At 36.3% G+C, this 22994-nt stretch overlaps 1 protein-coding gene across 1 annotated transcript in view; it reads right to left on the bottom strand.

The window, feature by feature from the left end:
- Positions 1–8794: 8794 nt before the first annotated feature.
- Positions 8795–22994, bottom strand: part of GSTCD (glutathione S-transferase C-terminal domain containing) — a 70248-nt gene continuing 56048 nt past the window's right edge. The window contains exons 9-12 of the mRNA XM_050896276.1: positions 22161–22294; positions 20337–20367; positions 16074–16143; positions 8795–10803 (exon numbers count right to left, since the gene is read on the bottom strand). Of these exons, the coding sequence (XP_050752233.1) occupies positions 10667–10803; positions 16074–16143; positions 20337–20367; positions 22161–22294 (372 nt within the window). The 3' untranslated portion in view covers positions 8795–10666. The remainder of the gene's footprint in view (positions 10804–16073; positions 16144–20336; positions 20368–22160; positions 22295–22994) is intronic.

Raw genomic sequence — 22994 nt, 5'->3', positions numbered from 1 at the left:
TGAGATGGATTGGGAGCACCAGACTAGAAGCTTTCCCCATCAGTAATGAAGATACTCTGCAGAAGGAAAAGTGAGAAAATTTCAGGAATAGAAAACAAATTGTAACAGCTAGCATGAAAGGAGAGGGGAAACCTAAGAAAGAGACTGGCGCAAATCTGTCAACAATTTAAAAAACTGGTTTGCAGACCATATCAAAATGTTCTAGGACAAATGAAAAACTCCAGATTTTAAAGGGCCCTGTAGAGCTTTAAATAGCAGAATCCACAGGTAACAGAATTAATGACAGAATTAATGAACAGTTGTATGGACAGACAGAAGATGGAACAAAGGGATAAAAGTTGGTTCCTGTCACATTTCAGAAAGTACATTTTATTCCTGTCTTTTTAGTTCTAATACATAAATAACCATAAATAACCATGACTGACAACTATGCTTGGTCAAGCAGGGGAAGTATTAGAGTTGAAAAGACAGACAGGATAGTGTCCATAAAAAGCTGTACCTTTTTTCAAGAACTATAGCCTGAACTACTCTAAAATATTCTGCAATAATCTGAATAGTGTAAAAGCAGCACCTTTAAACTGACAAACTGTCAGCTCTCAAAGACAGAGGGAAACTATCCAGATAAATGAGGTGTCATTTTTCCTCTGAGTGCAGTTAAAGAATGTCAGCTGCCCATCAGAAAATTAGACTGTCAAGCTTGCATAGTACTCAGTTTTTACTTTTACTGAAACTAAAGGCAATGATCATATAAGGAAAAAGGAATACATTTCAAACATGTTAAATCAGGAAGTAATCAAAGGAAGTCCACTTAAAGGATCAGATTTGTTTGTACTGTAAATGACATTAAAGACGCTAATCCCTGGTTCTTGGCACCCAGAAGCTTATGATTTTGGAATTCAAACCAACAAACATTTGAACCCAAACCTAGCTGTACTGAACTTTTAGTGCTTTTAGTTTATGAATCACTTCCCCAACATCAATAGCATTACTGACACGAATAAAAAGTTCGGTGTGCACACTTGTAGGGCAACTCTCTACATTATACGCAACCGCAAGGAACACTGCATCAGTGTGCACTACGGACGTGTTTCATTAAGCAGACAGGTCACAGAAATTTCTATAGATTCCTCCTGTATGTCAAAGCTTGACTGATTTTGTCACTCGTCACACAGTGACAGCACAACAGGGTCTGAAGTATAGCTTAGAATTAAACTAGCACCTCCTGGCATTTACAACTTTTAGTCATTTCTTCCTATTTGGCTTCATGGGTGTCAACTTCAGCTTTGATTTTCTTGGTTCAAACCAGAAAATTACTGAGTAAAGAAGTATTTTCTACTCTTTCTCAATGTATGGAAGCTGCATACAATTAGGAGAGCCAGACAGCACTTACAGAAAATCTGCTGTGCTTCATGTAAGGTATGAGTCTAGTGGACTTGATCACCCAGGCATAAAGTGTTACTGTTCAAAACCAGCTTGAGAGCAATAGCTAAAAACTTTGTCTTACTGCTTTCTGCACTGTGTTGACTCTTCTCTGTAGATGAAAGTAGATGTTAAGTCATAGCAATTTTGTGCATGTGGATGCCTACATTTTCATGGTTAACAGATGACCTTCAGAAAGATACTAACATTCTTCAAGATTAGATGCACAAGACTGACTATCCTGAAAAATTTTAAAACTATACTTTCTAGTAATCTCTACATACAGCAGCAAATTCTGAATAACGATGGTAGACACAGAATGCTGCTGTGTTATCCTCAGAACTTGAATGCTCCCACTTCTTTCAAGCAAGGTAAGTGCTAACATCAAATTAATTGGATGATTTATGTCTGTCACGTTGACGGTATACATGTCAATGGTATTTATTCTTGTAACAGTAGCTATTGCATATACCAATAGTATACAGATATCCTGCTGATGTAAGATTATCAAGAGCTAAAAACAACTGCAGTTGCAAATTCTCTCAGGATTATTCAGCTGGAACACGTTTTACTTTAGAGGGCTTTTTGGTATTTATTACAGTGCATATAAAAGTAATCCAATTGTAATAAAGATTCATAAACTAACTGAAGGTTTCAAATTGCATAATCGCTTTAAATCAGTTTAAAAAGGATTTTCTTTTCCACAATCCTAGTTTGAACATGAAATGTTACTCCAACATGGATGAGGTATCTATTTATAACCAAATGTTTGTGTGTAATGGTCAAATGAGAAAAAGAGGAATTGAATGTTTATTTTAGTCTTGATTTTCATCCAATACCTTGTGTAATTTATCCTGAAATTCTAATTATATCCCTCTATATAAGCACTGCAAATATGAAAACTGAGAGAAAATCTATTTGCTAGAGCTTTTTTTCTCTTCTTTTTCCAAAGTAAAGAGATGCTTGCAGTCAAATTACTTAATGAAAAGAATTCAATGTGTCAGCGATCATCCCAACAAAGAAAACATGTCCATTTACAGTATTGTTTAACTATTTCTATAGTTGGTGACCGTATTAAATGGGTATTTGAATGGGAACATGCCAGATGAATAAAAACAACATTCATGGGTGCCAAACATTAGCTATTTCAACAAAATTAGCTAAAAGCATGCAAAAGCAATGTGCAAAATTACACACACCTACTATAACTACTGGCCTCTTAGGCAACATGCATAGTCTATAGCTGATGTGATTTTGTTCAAGAAAGTAATGTCAATAAAATACACCAGGAGTTATTACCAGCCCATTATGTCATCATCCAAGCTTATATTGAACCACAGGAATATATATATTATAGCTCAGGAACTGTAACACAGCAGGGGCATGAAAATGGGTATCTATTCATGGAAGAAATCTACAGTTTATGCTGAAGTACATGAAAAATAATGTTAGCTGGACAAAAACCATAATAACCAGAAGCTGTGGAGTTCAACAGCTTTTTAATAGTTGAACAATAAAATTGAATAAAAGTTAATTTTAAGAAGTCAGCCACTGCAAACCTCAATTAAAGAGAGGCGCCTGGGATTTGCAACAGTGAATCAGAACTTTGATTCTTCTGGTTGCCAATAGTGGTCCAGACCAGAGGCCCCTGAGAAAGGAGCAACAATGGTTTTAATGAACAGCAGTTGGCTCAAAGTTCTTGGCCTAAGTTCTAAAACATGAGGCTTCCATCCCCCATGATCCACCCCTATCGTCTATTTTAACTATGGATAACTTCATTACCCTTATTTAAAAAACCTCTGTATAAAACCCTGATTTAAAACCTGGCTCAGTGATAGTTTGTTATGGGGAATTCCAGTGGCTGAATACAGATGCCACAAAGAAACATGCACGTTATAAACACGATCACTTACCTTTATGTTTGAAAACTTACTGGCATCCCTAGAGTTCTACACTGTTGGTTATGTTATCCCAGACCACCACTTTTGTATCTTCTTTGCAAAATAATAAGATTCTTTGTATACAAGCTATTAAAATCACCTACATGATTTTCTTCACCTTATGCTTGTGTTTTAATATGTATGTTTATATAGACTGAAGGCAACCAAATAGTAGGTCAGCTTGTCACAAAAAACACATAAGCAGCTTTTACATCTATCAATTCAAACCACCATAGATAACCCAGAAATGGTACACAGTCCAGGAAATACCAGATGAAAAACCTCTCTACAAACATACGGAGGGGTAGGGAAACAAAATTGCTAGAGGGAGTGAGTTCCACAGCTGGAGTATCTCAAATAACCATCCTCCATTCAATTCACCCTTCCCTCTCCACATTTACACCCCACTGCTCCTCTCCACATGCCTGCACCAAAAGTACCCCGGCTGTCTTGAAAATATTAGGCTAAAACATCTGATGAAAGTCAGATGTTCCTCAGTGGAGTAGTTACTGTGTGGCTTTTTCTTTTTTTTTTAAACGAGTAAATTAAAAGTTAATTTTAGACTTGCTTATGTTTATTTCATAGGCAAGAAAACTTACCCATTTCCTCCATGTTTAACATTTCCCATCATACCATGGCCACAACCTGTTTCCCCCACTTGGACGCTGCTCTCTAACTCATACAAGTCCATAGGAGTAGACAGCACACATCTGAGAGTACTGGGAGAGCTGGCTGGCATCGTCATAAGGCTGCTCTTCATTGTCTTTGAAAGGTTGTGAAGCCTGGGGAGGCTCCCCAATGATTTCAGAAAGGTAAATCTTACAGCAAGAAGGACAACACAGGGAACTACATGCAGGTCACCCTCACTCCCATCCCTGGGAAAATCACAGAGCAAGGCCTCTTGGAAGCCCTCCAACCTGATACGTCTATGATTTCCATCTAACTTCGTAGCTTCCTTAAGAAACAGGTATCGCCTCCCCACGCAAGCTCTAAAACTGCAAAAATTCTCTCTCCTTTTTCTTACCTGCAACATCATTTTAGGAACATTTGTTCTGGCATATCAATCCCTAATCACTCCAAAATGATACATCTGTAACTGGAGTCATGCCGAGGCCTTTGACATGCTACTGTTTGGGGGTGAACACAATTACAGAAATCCAAAGAAAAAACACTAAAACTGAGAAACACATCAAAAGTTGGATATCAAGACAATGCTGGAGATAAAGGAAAGCTAATTCTTGAGTTTTCTGTTCCATGGCACAGATGAATTTACTGTTGCATTGTTTACCTTAGATACGCCTTTTCCTCTTTATTACTTTCATATAATGGAGTTGATTTTCCTTTGTCTCTTGTGTCCATGACTGGACAATTGCATTTCTCTTGAATAGAACTTAGAGTTATATTGCTATAATTGAAGGTGCTTGAGCTACAACACAGTTGTACTGGTAACAGTTCAAAGTACAGTAACTTACTCTATCTTCATACATTCAAAAATACATTCCTTCCAAAACCCGCCAAATTCTAATTATACTGTTAAATGAAATGTTACAACACTAAATGCAGCAAAAGCAACCAAATACTAACAAAAATGTTAAAAACTATAACAATGACATATTAGAATAAAGGGCACATTAAGTGCACTGGCATGTTATTTTAAATTGACACTGTAACGCTCAGAAAAAGCTGTTAACAATTAAAAATATGCATGGAATGCTGTTCCAACACACCCAAAGTAATGATCTGGGTTGGAAAACTAGCACTGGGAGAGGGGAAAGCAAGAAAAATGGGAGCTATAATAGCACACTAATAGAAAGATAAAATGACAATTGCTTAGAACTGACAAAAGTATAAGAATATTAACGTGAACTAAAGTTTTTGATGAAGTGCACAAAAATATTAAAAATAGTTTCTGAAATTAGACTTTGGCTTTGGCATATGAAGTGAACACAACTAAGCAGCACAAAATGCCTTTTTTCTGTATGCTATATCTATTTCTAATCCTTTTGCAACTAACAAGTGGGAGTTTATCCAAATTTCATGATCACATATATAACAATATAGACATTATTTTAGTTCTCACATATGCAAGATTCTCCTGACTCCACCACTCATTTAATTGCACTCTGATTCTGAAGGCAGACAGAACAGAGATTTTTTTTTCCTAAGCTTCAAGAAATGTAACTCAATCCTCACCACTATACAAATACCATATTGGGCACTAGTGTTGATGAATGGATTCCAAACTCAAAAAGACATCCCTTGAAAAGAAGGGATAATTAAAAAATAATTAAAAAAAAAAGCAGTATCAGCAGTTATATGATCAGCAATAAATTATTTATACACTCCAATGTACTTGCTGTGAACTAACCAAACCATAGGTGGCAGAGAAGTGTGTATGTATAGCAGATCTAAAAAAGAGAACAAATGATACCACATCAGCATGATGTCACCGCATCAGCAGCATCTTTCAACCTTCAGATTTGTTAAGTGAGAAACAGTAATGGTCCTTCTCTGCAGGTGGTTTATCTACGCATTTTGATCAGTGGGTAATGTAAACATTTTACAAGATTTTCACAGTAAATCCAATAAAATTGGGTTGTAATACATCTTATATACGGTTGTCCCATATACAGGTGCAGAATTTTACAACCTGCCGATGAAATGCTTCCTTAGCGCTGAAAGAATCAAGTCTCCATCATAAGCATGTTTCCTATTGGATTGGGCACGTGTGGTACACCTCTCTTGGCTATCACTGCATTGTTACGCTTTGGTACTTACATACCCCATGACCCACCTCACTTGCATGTCTGCTCCACTCAGCAACTACCAGCTGTATCTCTCTGGGGAAGTACAAAGAGCTCACCCCAGGTATTTTTTGTTCTAGCTCTGCATTCCATACCCATTTTCCATTCTGCTGGATGCATGTGTACTGTAGCAACCTAGAGAATTGCAGAAGATTTCTGCCATTGTTCAAGTCCAATATATATAAAACAGTTCAAGAGCTTTTCATCAGGAGGTCACACCTCCAATATGGTATTACAGATTCTATTAGCCAAGTCTCACTCAACCTCTCAAAAGATCAATTTAACACCCTCAAAAAGATTAGTATTTACATTTGAAGCTAACTCAGATGTTTTTAAAATAGAAGCCCCTTAAAACTTTTCAAATACCCACAGCAATGGAGTCTAAACATAGAAGGGGCTCAGTACACAAAAATAATTTAAAAGTGATGTTTCATGTATTTGAAAGTCAGTGGATGAAAACCTACTGTCCTTGGTATCATGGAGAACTTGCCATCTTCAGTGCAGCCGTGATTTCAACCCTCATGTTTCCTGAGTAAGTGCTCTTCTAATTCTTAAAGCTCAAGGGAAATCTTTCACTCAAGGAAGAATGACAAATTTATCACAAGGAATGCAACAGTAAAACTGCTGAAGCAATACAGATACATTTCAATTCACATAACAGGTTCGTATTTCCCAATGATACTGGAAAACATTTTTGGTTTTTGTTTTTTAAAGATTAGCACTAAAATTAGTAGTCATATTCAGTATTAGTAAAACTGTATCATTTAGCAAACCTGTTTCAAAGGCTCCATCACAGATAATACTGTGCAAACTTATGAAAGATCAGTAACAATCAGGTAAAATATAGTCTGAAGGGGGAAAAGCATAGAATTAGTCAATAATTTAATTTCTAGAATCAGTGATTACTTAATTAACAAGAATACTCAAATAATATCACTCACTTTCCATAAAATGAACATTTCCACTAGCACCTTTAAAAAAAAAAAAAGTACATAAAAAATTCAAACATGTAAGTAAAATAATTTTGAGTTACAATTTAGGAAATATACCACTTGACACACACAAAGTTTAAAGACTGTTCTGTTTTCACTTAGAAATTACCTGAGTGATTTATTGTAAAACTATCCTAAATACTCTTCCTTACGTATGAGGCTTATCAGCGGAATTTTGAAAATTCAGGTATTTTCTTAATACCACTTTGAGGAGAAGAGTGCAGAGCAGGACACTTCATTACTCATTTAATCACTGAGTAAATAAAGGCTACAAGCAAAGAGAAAATTAATTTGGTTTCAGTTTTACTGTTTGCATATAATCTTAATGTATTATTAACTTAGCAAATTGAATTTCTTTTAATGATAGTTGTAATAAGCTGAAACTCGCTAAGGACAAGCTACTGAACTGAAACCATGATAGCCAGGTAGTTTAAGTGCAAGTCTGGAAAGTCCTGAGGTTTTCTTCATTTTATTAAAGAGGCATGTAACATTTTTGACACTAGACATACAAACAGGTACATGTATGATACCTAGGTTTTCCCTTTTTTTAAAAAAAAAAGTAGTAAAAATCACAGGAACTTAGACTGAGATTGTACATCAGGAGTTTGTTATGACAGGCAAATGCTCCCAGGCAAAAACATTGAAAGTAGCACTTGAATACGCTTAAAGGAAAAAATTGTGCTTTTCTTTCTGCTGACAACTAAGCAACTAAGCACTAAGACAGAAACCAACACTTCAGCTGTTCAGTTACCTTTGTTAAGCAATGCTTTTCTAGCTCAATACTCTTTAAAATTATATATATATTCATTGAAAGGGTAAACTACTAATCCTAAACCAAAATTTTGACAGAAAATAGCTGCAGCTGATGGTGTCTAGCCAAACTAATATCCATATAAACCCATTATAAAATCAGCTGTGTGCCATTTCACTGCAGATTCCTTAAAGCTCAAACTTATATGTGTACATACTTGACCATACAGGTTTTTTTAATTGTTCTTTTCAATAAGAATACCTGGCATAGCATGTCACCTAGGAAGACAGCTATTTAAAAAGACATTTCTGCTTATTATCATTGCCTTTTCAAATGACAGATCCACCAGGTAGCTGGAAGTCAAGCAATAATCAGAAACAGAAAACATCAGTCTAAAATTTATGGCAGCCCTACAAATGAATCATTTTATATGTGTCTTTGTAAGAACAATCAATGGGTAATTTTGACAACACATGCAATTTTCATTTAAAAAAAAAAGTCAACAGATTGGTTTAGCAGAGTAATACTAACAAACATCTCAAATTTTTTTTGTTAAGATCAAGCCACAGAAAAATCAGGGGGCACAATGTACCTACTAGGAATGTCCCTTGTTTATTACTACCCCTGCCTAAATACGGCAATACTAACACCTCTTGAAATAGAACTGAGGAAGCAGATAATTAACGCGATAAAGACAAAAATGAATGAACAAAAATAAAGATACATGTACACACAGAAGACTAACTGTAACATACAGAGCTCAGTTCAGTTTGGTCATTTCCTGTTATAAACTTACTTTTTCCAGCATTACTGGCTACCAGGGTAACATAAAAGAAGACTGGCAAGACAATGGAAAATTTTGACTATTGTCAAAACAACTGCTCACCTTGTTTAGGGAATTCTAGGCTCTATTAATTCCATACCATTTATGTATATGGAAACATGTAACATTTTGAAGCATGTAACAGCACAGATTTTTGCTCTACTGAAAGGTATTTATTATTGCATAATATCAGACTATGCCAAATATTCAACATCACCATAATTAAAACACTCATATTGGTACCCATTGCCTGGAGCAGAGCATTGTGAAAATCCTTACTGTAAACAGCATCAAAGCTTGCATCAGGTGTCTCACTCTGATGAGTTCTTCCTTCAGCACAAAATAGTAATGAAGAGACATTTTCCCACTCCAGACGTAGTATCTGGAGTTCTAAATAAAGCAATTTAACATGAATAATGTTCAGACTTGACACACTGCTGTCTTAAAAACTGAGTTCTCTTTGGGCAAGTATAAGAAAAAATCCTGGAGGCAATTGGCATTGCCATGTATTTTGTATTTGCTATATATTCTTCCCACCTCCAGTTACTCCTGTAACTATAAGAAGTTGCAGAAAAAGTACTCCATCATTATCTACTGAAGAACTCAGGCTAAAGGTATGAATTCATACCTACTTGCTCACCTTTGTGCTTCCAAATAAGTGCGCAGCTTCCTTCAGTCTTCACATTAAAAAAAAACCAAGTATTTACGTCTTTTAGAGATAAGTTTCATGAAGAATAAAATATTTCAGGATCCTTTTTTTTCCTCCAATACCTATTGTTTGTAATTCTGTTTGCCACATGCACTGAAGGTATGTTCACACTGGCCAAACTTCAGATATATTTAAATTAATCCATGGCAAAATTCATAAACGTATCAAATCCATAAACATGCAGTAAAAATCTCATTAGGAGCTATTTTCCATTGTGTTAGTGTCAACAGATGATTTTAAATTAGGGTAGAACACTGCCTACTAATCAGAGCACAGAAGAACATTTATTTTCATTTTACAGTAACAAGACTGTGGTTGATCTTTTCAAATGGTTCCACAACTGCAACTTCATTCAAATTTTAAACTGAATATAAAATCAATGAAGATGATGTATATAGACACATGAACTGTCCTTAAAAATTTCTTCTGACAGCAAGTTTCTTAAGAATGGGAAGCAATACGCTTCAATTAGCAGAGGTGGCACTGAAGTATCCATTCGCTGACATCATCACTAGCTCCCGTTATCTGGTCAATGGATAATTAGGGTTTGCTTTCATTAACTAAACACACTTTCAAATGCCTGGTTACAGAATCCTTGTGTAATATTTAAAGATAATTTTTAAGTCTTTTAAAAAAGACTGGTAAGTTAGAATACATTTTTGATAAGCAGAATGATGCCCAAAGTATTCTGATGAACTTTTATTAAAAATAATCTTCCTACAGTAGTATGGAATTCTTTAGCAAAGTCAAGCCACCACCTGTTGCACAGCCTTCTTCACCAACACCATAAATTTGATCTTTTCTGTTCCTCTAGTGATCTGCATTATTGGCTGACAACTGCTCTGCTTATGAACACAAATGCAGTTTTGACCATGAATGCAATTTTGAAGCAGCCAAGACAGCTTTACTAAAAAGGAAATCACCTTTCCTTCAATGAGACCAACTTCCTTCTAAACCTTTACAGATGGATATGATTCCATGTACAGTTGTTAGATCCAGAAACTTCTCCGTAAGAGAACCAAAAGTTGCTTAATGACACATTACAAGTACAATTTGTGATGCTCTGCATGCAGTTCACTTTCTAAGACTTTTTTGTGCTGCTTCCTTTTCTGAATGCAATGGGTTCAAGATGCGTGATGTCTGGTTCCCAGCCATGCTTGTATCTGCTGGATGTCATTATGCACTGAAGATTTATGTTCAACTTCAAATCAAATGCACGTTTCACACTCTAAGTAGGAATGCCCACAAACATATTGTTCTTTGGAGAACAGCTCTCTGGCTCCATAGATATAACTTGGACAGAGTAGTTACATTCTTCTGCAGCCCATGCCCGATCCAGATCCACAAGCCCCATACACTGCTTTCCTAAAATGAGAGCAAAGGAGAGCATGGAAACTCTAAAAATGTAGAAACATTATCAGAAACGTGCACTTCAATATTCAATGTTAGGAAAACACATCAGTAATTCATCTAAAAGGTAAGTTCCAAATCTGCTTAAAAAACTATCTTAATCTGTTCCACTTCAAAGAGACAGTCATTAATAGTTCTAAATCACATCTGTGACTTTGTAACACTCATGTAGCAAAGATCTTGAGAAAGATTATTAACTCTTTATAGATGGAGAAACATAACAGACTGTCGTGGTTTAACCCCAGGCAGCAACTCAGCACCACGCAGCCACTTCCCCCTCCCCCCTCCCAGTGGGGTGAGGAGGAGGAAAGGAAAAAAAAGTAAAACTTGTGGGTTGAGATAAGAACAGTTTAATAACTAAAGTAAAATATAATACTAACAACAGTAATAATGAAATATAATAATAATAATAGTAATGAAAAGGAATATAACAAAAAAGGAGGGGGAGGAAGGGAAAAAAAACAAACAAAAAAAACCCACCAGTGATGCACAATGCAATTGCTCACCACCCGCTGACCAATGCCAGAGCCGCGATCTGCGCCTCCTGGCCAACTCCCCCCAGTTTATATACTGGGCATGACGTTCCATGGTATGGAATACCCCTTTGGCTAGTTCAGGTCAGCTGCCCCGGCTCTGCTCCCTCCCAGCTTCTTGCACACCTGCTTGCTGGCAGACCATGGGAGACTGAAAAGTCCTTGGCTTAAGATAAGTGCTACTTAACACACTGATGTTTTAGTTGTTGCTATCAACATCATTCTCACACTAAATCCAAAACACAGCACTGTACCAGCTACTAAGAAGAGAGTTAACTCTGTTCCAGCTGAAACCAGGACACAGACACAACTATTTTTAAGTATTCTCAAAACTTACAGAAAAATCCATGCATTAATGTAAAAGCCACAGGAATAAAAGAAAAAAAAAAAAAAAGGCCTAGTTTACCCCTTAGCTCTCTGAATTGCCAAACTTCTACCCCCTGTATAACCATAACTGTTTTCCTCCCGTACTTTCATTTAAAATCTGAAAAACTCTGGTTACTGAATATCAATAAAAGACTAAAATACCAAACAGTGATCCAGTGTAATTGATTTGAGACATATGAATGTAACTGCTTATAAACAAAAATACTAAATTACTAATGAAAACTATCTTCTCTCAGATTTACCTGCAGAAAAAACGGGAAGTATAAATTCAAGGGTTTTTTCTGCTTAGAAGTTTGTATTATGATACAGCCATGCCAAGATGATGGGGCCATTTGTCTTTACATATTTACTCATTATAATTTATTATTATGTTCTGAAATACAGAATTGATCTGTCAGATTGTATTTTCAGCAGTTTGAAACTCTCTTGCAAGAAAGATTTAGCACTTTCCTGAAACGTTTTATCACTAATAGTCATACAGTCTCAAGTCATGAACAAGGCACAATCCTTGTTCAGTCTCAAAGCCAATGATCTTACCTTTTTTCTTGTTCCTGACAGAATTGTACAGTTAAATGTATTTGGGATCTGAGATGAAAGGAAGAGACAGGAGCACTCATTCTGTTTACCATCAGGATACAAGTCTGGCATTCCAAACTACCCTCTGGAACTGCCTACCTCTCTCCCCTGAATACATACAGAGCTTCAGTGCCTGTACCATTACTAGCCCTGGTATGCATCTGTTAGGTGCCTGTAGAAGTTTTGGGTAGGAGGCACAAACATGCCCCTCAGTATCCTTGTATTTCAGAACAGCTGGTGCACATCACACTTTAACACGGTAGTCAGTCCAATCTATTCTGTCTTTCCACAGTGAGCCGATGGCCAGAAGTATTTTCTCCTTCTCAGCTGAATTCCTTAGTTACCAAAGAAATTCACTACTTTGACTTCACCCACATTGACATTTGGACTCTGTTCTGTTGGTGGCTTGGAATTTGAGAGGGGTAGTAATTTGGTAGGAGACAATTTAGAGATACAATAGTAAGGTTAGGCCTGAAAAAGAACTTTCCAGCTCAGTCCTGTATGGATTTATATGTTGCAGGGAGAAATTACCAGTTTATATAACTAACCAGGATAGATCTCTGTAAATTACTTTGTGGCACTATTCTCCGACATTTGTGGTTTCATAGAAAATCACCTTCTGCGGTTGGTTGAACAAAATGGCATGTACACACTCCTGCCACTGACAGCAATATCATTATTATTCAAAGTGTACACACTAAGGGACAGTTGGGATCATCACAACTGGGGCCTGGCTCCCCGGGTGCTCTCAGTAAGACTGTGTGAAATACATGGAGCAGTTCTATGATCAGACAGAATAAATCAGGTGGGCTGTAGGGATGTTCACAAAACCGTTCAGTATGTTTGCACTCAGGTCCCACTGTTGCATATAGTGGACAAAATACACATGTCCAGTGAAAATGGGAAACAGAACTTTGTTCATTTCAGAGGGAACTGCTGTGTGTAGCAGAACTGGGTTCAACTGTGTGTTTTTACGTTCACAGATAGTACAGACATTGGTGATAACTCCTTTGACAAATGTGTTGCTTCAGCCATGACAGTCACAGACAGAATGCTGTGCTTTAGTGCTTTAGGGGCTTACAGGTAATGAAACAAAATGATTTGTCACTTCACTGAAGTTGCATAAATTCAGTGGTAACGGCTAACATACAGTTTACAATACAATCCTAAAATATTCAAAAAGTAGCAGAATGAGTCATTGTGCCACTATTTACAATAGAAAAGAAAAAGTCTCCACCTGTTCAGGAATTTTTTCATTAAATGAAATCTACACAGTTTTCTCAATACCTGATCATGCACTGCACAAAATTAAATAAAAACAAAATAAATCTCACCATGGCTGTAACACTGATCTGATTTGACCTTCAATTACTTGCAAGCAAAACTTAAAAGTACCCCAACAAGTTTCCCATAAAACCACTTTCAAAGCTGAAACAGAACACTGAAATGGGAATGATCTTCACTGAAACAGATTAGTATTACATGGAACTTAAAGAAAAAATAACATTCTTTAAAACAGAAAAAGCAATGATGTAGGGGAAGGCAGAGGAATAAGATTTATGTTTAGGTTTTTTGTCAGGGCAAAGCACATAAAAGTTAAATTTGTGAAAAAAAATTTGTAGTTTCATAGACAGAGAACAGATAAAAGTTACAATCTTTCCAAAAAGTTTTTTGGGTCCTTTTCCAATTGTCAGTCCACCTGGCAAGCAGCAGGAGACAATGTGGAGTGCTACACTGGTAACTGAACTGTTGTGGTTTAACCCCCTCTGGCAAGTAAGCACCATGCAGCCACTCGCTCACTCCCCCACCCAGTGGGACGGGGGAGAGAATCAGGGTTAAAAAAAACCAAAACAAACAAACAAACAAACCCAAAAAAGCCACAACCAAACACTCATGGATTGATATAAAGACAGTTTAATAGGACAGAAAGGAAGAAAAATAATAATAACGTTGATGATAATAATAAAATGACAATAATAATACTACTAAAAGAATGAGACTATACAAAACAAGTGATGCGCAATGCAATTGCTCACCACTCACTGACTGATGCCCAGCTAGTTCCCGGGCCAGCTCCCCCCAGTTTATATAACGGGCATGATATCACGTGGTATGGAATATTCCTTTGGCCAGTTTGGGTCAGCTGTCCTGGCTGTGTCCCCTCCCAGCTTCTTGTGCCCCCTCCAGCCTTCTTGCTGGCTGGGCATGAGAAGCTGAAAAATCCTTGACTTAGTATAAACACTACTTAGCAACAACTAAAAACATCAGTGTGTTATCAACATTATTCTCACACTAAATCCAAAATACAGCACTATACCAGCTACTAAGAAGAGAATCAACTCTGTCCCAGCTGAAACCAGGGCACTGAACACTGCCTTTTTTAAAAATTTTTTTCAAATACTATGATGATAGCAAAAGAGCTGACAAATTTATTACAAAATAGGTAGTTATCGCAGAATCTGTATTATTTTCTTTTTGTGCAGTGAGTATAGGAAATACTTTGAATTCTTCAAATGAAGCTTTTTAAAAACATTATGATTATTTGCTACTACTGCTTTAATATACTTTCTAAGTGTTTCTTGCAAGCCAAGAATGCACAGTTATATACTGAGAGTTCCCAGCCCCTTCTGTCTTTTCTGACCTGGAAGCTAGTTTATAGCTTCCATCAGAACATTAATACCAGACAGAGGCACGTTATACCCTTTTGTAAGTCAAAGAATACTAGCATATTGCACATAATGAAGAAATGGCTTTGCTTATTCCAAATATTTGAAGTGTTATGTATTTTGCTGTCCTTCTGAGTAATGAAATTCCCGCTATTTTAATGATAGCTTCTTGCATTACTTACTTTCAGAAATCATCGACACTTGACCAAGAAACTAAAATCTCAGGGATTGACTTACTTTGGCTGTTAATTGCACGGAAATGACCCAACAGAAGGCAGCTGCTCTTACTCAGAATAGCAATAAACTACAAACTTGAAACAGAACTGATTACCGAAAGGTAAAAATTGAGTCATGCACTGCTGTAGCTATAACATAAGTTTCCCCACAATGGGAAGGCCGGTACCCCAGGTAAGGGGTAAGCCAAACTGTGTTCTTGGCATAGTCTTCAGATTTTAAATATTATTCGCTATTAAAAAAAAAAAAAAATCCCAGAAAACCCTATGGGTTTTTTTCTAAAATTATTATGATGATCCTAATAATGAGGTGGGCCAAATAGGCTTGTATGCTCTTAAGCCTGCCTGTACCAAAGCTAGCCCAATCTCTGCAATTTAGCCTTATTGTTTCCAGCTGGCATTAGAAGTTTGCCCTTCTAAGAGAGTTATCACTAGCAATTACAAGCAAGACAAAGGGTGCACACTGAAAATCACTACTACAAATAGCCTGTGCTTTTAATGTAAGATAAACTGGCAATAGCAGGACTTCGTAAAGTTCACTAAAGTCCTCATTCTTTTCAGAGAATGGTGGGAGAAAAAAAAAAAGTGAAGCAACAAAAATCAGTAAAATGCAAACCCTCTCTCATATTGATAATTCTGAAAGAAGAAAAGAGTTTCTATACCATAGTTCAGAACAGCAAGAGGCAAAATGTGAAGAAACTCAAATTTTTCAAGTGTTATGTGAAGACAGCAACTTAATGCCCTGTTCATACATGTACTACTTTTTCCTTTATGTATCAAGGTAAATTCATTACTGAGATAGTTTACACAACAGCTGCAGAAATTCATACCAATTAGCCTGCGTTCAGGTGGAAGCTGAACAGCTGTCTGATCTGCAAATCTGCAAAGGATCATGTGCTCCTAGAAGAACAAAAAAGGAAAGAAATTTGGTCCAGTAGCATTTCCCCCTTCCAAATAAAGTAAGAAAAATCCAATTAAATGTTTAAAAGTATCAAAACCACTATCATGTTGAAGACTATATTTCTAGAAAAATTATCTGTGTTCAAATCCTAACTTTGATACTGCTTTGGCTTGTAAATATGTGTGTAAATCAAGTGTTTGTAACGACGACCACATTTCTACTCATGAGTATTTGTTTCTTGCTACATTTTCTCTAATTCTCTGCAGCAGTTGAATTGGATGCAATGTATACAAGATAGCATTCTTCAAAGACATACTGCAGATTAATTTTGCTCAATTACTGATGAGCAACACAGCCTTCTTTTAGCACAGTCATCATTGGGCAGCATCTCTGCATCAATAAGCAGCCAAGACAAAATTCTTAAATAGGTTATTTGAACTACTTCACATTTCTCCCAAGCAGTGATTTTGAATCCCAGAAGAATCACCTTGTGGGTCAAACTTCCTCTGCTCTGCCAAATCCATTCAGGATCAACCCAAAAGATCCTGAAGGCAAAATTGATCCTGAAGGCAAAAAATACCTGGCTGTGAACAGGAAAGTTTCCTACATTAAAATGAGCGCAATTCACTTTCAAACTATCCCTGTTCCACTCAAAGTTTCTGCAGAGGCTTCTACAACAGCTGCTGTTGATTTCTTCCTGTCTTGCCACCCAGGAGTATGGTGCAGTGGAAGGTTAGCCCCACCACCTTACTCCTTGCTTAGATCACTACACAAGCACATCCTCATTTGCCTTCAAAAACCATCGCCTATGCTAGCGTAAAGGTTTCTCAAAGACCAGCCAAGCCACGGAAGGCAAGTTAGCCAGATGGTAAGAGAAAAAGCCTTGAAGGTGTAGCAATGAAATTAATGCTCTGATGACAGCTGTGCTCTTTGGGACAGCTGCAATATTCAGTACAGGACAGAGTAAATCAGAACCATTTTAGAACTGTACAACATTCCCAAGTCTCCTATAATGTCATGGGGAGAAAAGAGAAACAGACAACAACAAAAAGTGCTCTGCTAAGCAAAGCTTCCAGAGCTATAGTTCTGAAAAAAGGACAGGTGTCTTGCATCAATTTTTTTTTTTTTTTTTTTTTTAATTCTTGCCTGATATAAAATGATGATTTTAAAGGTTTGGTTCCTGTACCAGATGGAGAGAGCAACTTCACCTAAGGATACTTCAGCTTCCTTCAGTATCCTCAAGTAAGGATACTTACTCCAGCTTTTTATTAGGGGGACATAAACATCCAAAAGTCTTCATTTCACAAAAAACCTGAATGAAATCCCATCTTCATATTCAATCAAGATGGTAACTCCCTCCACAGTACACTCCATCCAATTCATAAATTTAATAGACACCTGACCACAAAAAAGTTTGCCCACATATTATAAAATAAAATATTATCGCTACTTGATACTCAAATATTACTCATTTAAATAAATTTACAATATCTTGAGGCAGGGGTATTTGTTCCCTAGTACAGCTCATTCACATGAAGGTTTTCAGCTCACAGCTCCATAAGACATATGCAAGCAAAATGAGAACATGTTATAACATGTTTAGGACTTAAACATGTTACGCTCAGTCAGTTCAGTTCAAATATGGCTATTTTTGTAGTACAAAAGAGCTGAAAATGTAAACCCAGATGCGACTACTGGAGAATGGAGGAGAAGGAGAGCCACAGGCAATGTGGCTGCTGTTAGGAGAGAAGCAGCAGTGATAGGCGGCTTGGGGAGAAAAAGAGATTCAGAGGAGAGGGAGAAGATCCACGTTAGTGCAGAACCCCTCACCAGCCTTCAGGCACCCAACACAACCCAGCTCTTTGCAGCATCAGGTTCTCAGCTCATCCGACTAGACCAGAGCCAAGGTAAGCCTCACCACTTAACCTGAAAATCTGGACTGACTCTAATGCCTTGGTTTCCTACAGATATGATCCAAAAAGTTAAAACTAGAGTCTAAGTTATGACTACATTGTTTCCCCATGACACAGTCATTAAATTGTCACGTTCCTTGTTGGCAGAAATAAGAAGAAAAGCATTTCTAAAATAATGAAGATAATTATAAACTGCCCAAACTTTGTGTGTGCATAAACAGTTAACTTGCTTACTAGAACACCCACGCCTTCAATTCCTATTAAGTTTTCAAAGCTGTATGTGCAAAGTTATTCAGTTTTACTTTCCAATTCTCCTATAGGGAGAGTGTCTTGACAAATAGTCTCAAAATGTATCATGGTAGAAATCTACAGCTATCATAACCTTATTCTTTGCAGCTATAAACTAATGAATTACAGCATAATGTTCTCATCAAAAAAGCTTTGGAATTGCCAGACTTCTGGATGTCTTTAGATCTCACTAAAACGAAAGATAAGAGAAATGAATTTAAAATGGGAACTGGAGGGGGGTGACACAGACAACGTATGGCTAACACATGGCAGCTTTGGCTACTAGCCAATAACCTGTAACAATTTATTAATATGAAATATAAAAACGCATATAGCTAGCCGTATAACAAAAGTTATTTATAACTAGGATTATTTGAGGCACCAACCAGCCTAGACCGTTTGTATAGACTCCTACATTATTAAAAGCAGCAATATTTTTTAGCATTGTCCTTGGCCTCTGTGCCCTTCTGCAACACAAATAATAAAATGCTGCAACTTTTATAGTGTTGACAAACCCTGTGATTTAAACCTCCATGGATTAACAGATTAAGAAAAAAATTCACTGAGTTTTAATGAGATTATACACACTATCCTAATCTAGGTATCCTTGACTTTATAATTGTCACCATCTCCCTCTGTACTGTCAACAGGTCTACTTTTAATAATATGTTAGTAAATAAACTTTTTCTGAACTGAAACCTGAGTTCTTCGTGATTATGTGTTAGAAACATATAAAAGTGTTGAAAAGAATGTTAATCAAAGGAAAAAATAATGGCAAGTCCAAATCCACTGTCCCATTTTTATCATCTCAATCTATGGACATTTATTTCTGTGTAAATTAGTAAAGTGCACATAAACCACACTGTCATGAAGATAAGATTAGTGTGTTACCAGATAACTGAATTTCCCTATATAAGATGGCTGGAAATTTTCTAAATTTTTTAAATGCCCTCTTACTTGAGGATTAAAAAGGGTAATTTCCATTTTCCTGCTACATATAGCATCTTTGCTATGCTCACTGTCCCAAAAAACATTTGGATATTAGAAATACTGTCTTTCTCTCTCTCATATTTCTGTTACAAAGGATTATTCTGCATCTCCAAAATTCATTTCTGTATCGTAAACACCAAGACCCTTGTCTAGGATTTGACATGTAAACTTAGTAAAGTTTCTATACAGCCTTACTTCTCTCAAATGGAAACATTTTCTTTTCAAGCCATATTAAGTGCATCTAACCTTCAAATTTCTGGTTGCTCATCACTAACTCGTTTAAATGCACTAGACAAAGCTCAGTACCAGTTGTCTGCTGTCCACCTCTCTGCTCTTGTCCTTTTTCACTCCCCTGTTATCTTTGTTCTGTCAGATCTGCATGTCTCCTTGACTCTTTCTCCCACTTTTCTCTCAGACTATCTCCACACATACCCTGGCTCCTCAGGGTCAAAACACATTTGAATATTTTTAAAATAATTTTGAATAACCTTTTTAAAACAATACTGTATAAAATTCTTGCTGATAAGTATAAGCTCTTCCTACTCACTATGTCCAACCTTCTAGACATAAATTAGAGGGAAAAATCTAATGTTTATCAGAAAGTAATATCTATAAAAGCAATAATTTTACCTAAAAAGTGATCAGACATTTCCACAGTATAAACAGTTGTATTTAAGACCTAAATAAATTGGTATCCTGTAATTGTTAACTGATATACATTGAAGTATCTTAGGAAAGTCTCGCTTATACATTATGATAAAAAAAGTTCTTTTGTGGAGAAATTATTTAAGTTTATTGAAGAAAAAAAGCCTTAAAAAATGGATGGTGGAGAGAAAGCAACACAATGACATCTGCACTACTAATGAACATTTCACATAACACGTGCTCCTCCTTGCAATTAAAAGATAACCACTTATATTTCATTTGATAAGACGACCCAGTGAAACGCAGGAAACTGCGCATAACCCTCTCCCCCCCAGCCCCCCAACCCTTTTACATACCTTGTAGGACAAAATTTCTTTGAACTGATGACTGAAAGAAAAATAGACCAATTCAATTAACATCTAAAAAAGCAGAGGTGGAAAATAGAAGCAATATTACATACTTGAACACATTTTAAACAAAATAGCAATATCTGTATCCTACAGAAAGGCATTAAAAAAAAACCAAACAGAAACCATTACAGTTCCAGTTCACTAGAAAAGGAAAAGCGTATTTGGTGTTGTCTTTTTTTTTTCCTATTGTATTATTCATAAAAATTCTCTCTTTAAATCATTATAAATGCTAACACAGATTTACTGGCACTTCCATGTTGTCACATAAATACAGTACATGTACACAACCTCTAGACATGCATATGTCTGTTTGTATCACAAAAGTAAGGTGCCTCTACAATGGAACTGAGTATAGAACACAGGCAATATGGGGCTATGGGCAGGCTATCATGTTTTATGATTATATCAAATAAGGCAAAAAGAAAAAGCAAACCCTAAAAAGTAGCTCGAGCTAAGGTTGATAATTTTCTACATAGGCTTACAATGCTAGATTCCAAATTTTAGCAAACACAAACCCATAATTTACATTCTTGCAGCATCTACAGCAACAAAAGTTTTCTAACATAGTGAGCATTTCCACTCTTCATGATCTAAAAACATACCTGGTCAAAAGTTAAACAGTATTCAGTCAATTTTAAAACAAGTCAACAGAGAAAAGCTATATGCCTGCTAACTTTAGAAGGCTTAAAATTTTATCGCCTCTTCCTTAAGAATACTTATTTGTTTTACTGTGTCGCAAGAGAAAACAAAAAGGGACACACATAAAGAGATGGAAGAATCAGATTGATTAAGAAAACATTGTTAAACGCAGTGTTTATCAAACTGACAAATTCTAAATATTTACTCTCCACACACTTCTGTGACAGTACACTTCGATACTATAGAAAAATATGAAAAATATTTAACATGGATGCTTAACATTTTTTTTAGATTTGTTGATTCCTTTTAAGACAGCATGTTTCAGCTACTTATTTTAGCAAATATATACCTAAGACAATGTTGTAATTCCTAGTAGAATTAAATCTGATTCATCTTGGACATCCAAAATGCAAAGCTCAGCTTTATGAAAAAAAAAAAAAGCCACAACCCTCTTCCTCCATCTAGTTCTGCCTCAGAAAGCTGTTAGCCTCTTATCTTCTGCCACTTTATGCTTACCTTTTACACTTTATTTATATCAAAGGCATTAAAATTCTTAAGCCTAAGACAGATAATTATCTCCAACATGGCAGATTTGAAGACGACAAAATATCTACACAGTCCATTGAAAAAGTGTTAAAAATATGAACTGAAATACAGGAGAGCTTGTCTACTTGGCAATAAATCAGAAGAGTTTCACAAGCAGTAAACTGTGGTATAAAGCAGACCCATTTCTTTAAGCTGATTGCTTACATCTTTCTCCAACATTAAAATGTCAATTCCTCTTCTTACAGTAATTTTCAGGAGTTTCCTATTAATTTTGTGATTTCAAGGTAAAAGGTCTGCATATTACATAGATTCCCACATACTGCATCTACTATGCTGGTGGTATAAAGTCTTCTGAACTATGAATAGATAAATCCAGAAAAAAACAACCCAGGAATTACCAATCTGTCTCCCTTTTGGGATGGGTTTGCAAAGAGAAACAGGAGGAAACAGTTGCATTATAACTGTGAACCGATTTAGCCTAGACACTTACAATGATCTTCAATTGATTGATTCTATACTCTTTTAGTATTTTCTTCCTTCATTTAAGTTGATATTTTAAAGCTTATCTTGTTAGCTTTAGTTTACCTTCGTGGATATTTAAACTTCACTGTGTTTTGAATGAAGCCATAACAACATGGGGAGACAACAAAGGCTGCCCGTGCCTTGATGCAGTGTTCGATCACCATGTCCGTTGCCACACCACATGCATGCAGAGCCACCTAGAGTGTTACAAACAAGAAACAAAGAAAGAAGCAAATTCTTTATAGCAATATTCTAAATACAATCCTGTTGCAGTATTTTTTTGGTTGACTGAGTTACTTAAACATATGAGGAAGTTTTTGCAATGAAAGCTGTTATGCCAAAGGCCTGGTCCTTAATTACTCAGTTTTTCATTCCTCTCCTTCATATCTATGCTGAGGAAAATTTACGGCCTATTCCATTAACAAGGGAACCATCAACACTGAACAAGGGTCACTCACCAAAAGCACTCAAAAGGTAGGTGCGCTGCACTGTGCTATCAAATAAATCAAAAACAAAGCTCCAGAAAAATATTAAAAGAAAACCTACTGTGGTGATTAGTCAAAAGTTTTTGTCAGGCAAAAAGGACTTAGAAATACAAAGAACTATTTCAAAACTGGATTTCAACTTAGCAGTAAAAGAAGTAACAGATATACCTGGAGGTCACATTTAAAGGACATAATTTACGCATAAATTTTGATCATTTGATTGTAAGGTATTGAGTAAAAACTTTAGAAAACAAACATTGGGGGAGGGGAAAGCATGAAATACAACTTGCCCTCCTTTTCTTTTTTTTTTTCCTCCTTATTCTTTGCTTTCTTTTTCTTAGTGATGGGCTCTCAAACTAAAACCAGAATGCCATTCAATCACAACAGCTACCTGCAAGCATTGACGTGTGTT

This window comes from Gymnogyps californianus, chromosome 4 (genome assembly GCF_018139145.2).
Source record: "Gymnogyps californianus isolate 813 chromosome 4, ASM1813914v2, whole genome shotgun sequence".
Lineage (NCBI taxonomy): Eukaryota > Metazoa > Chordata > Aves > Accipitriformes > Cathartidae > Gymnogyps > Gymnogyps californianus.
This window is presented reverse-complemented; position numbering and strand designations above follow the sequence as displayed.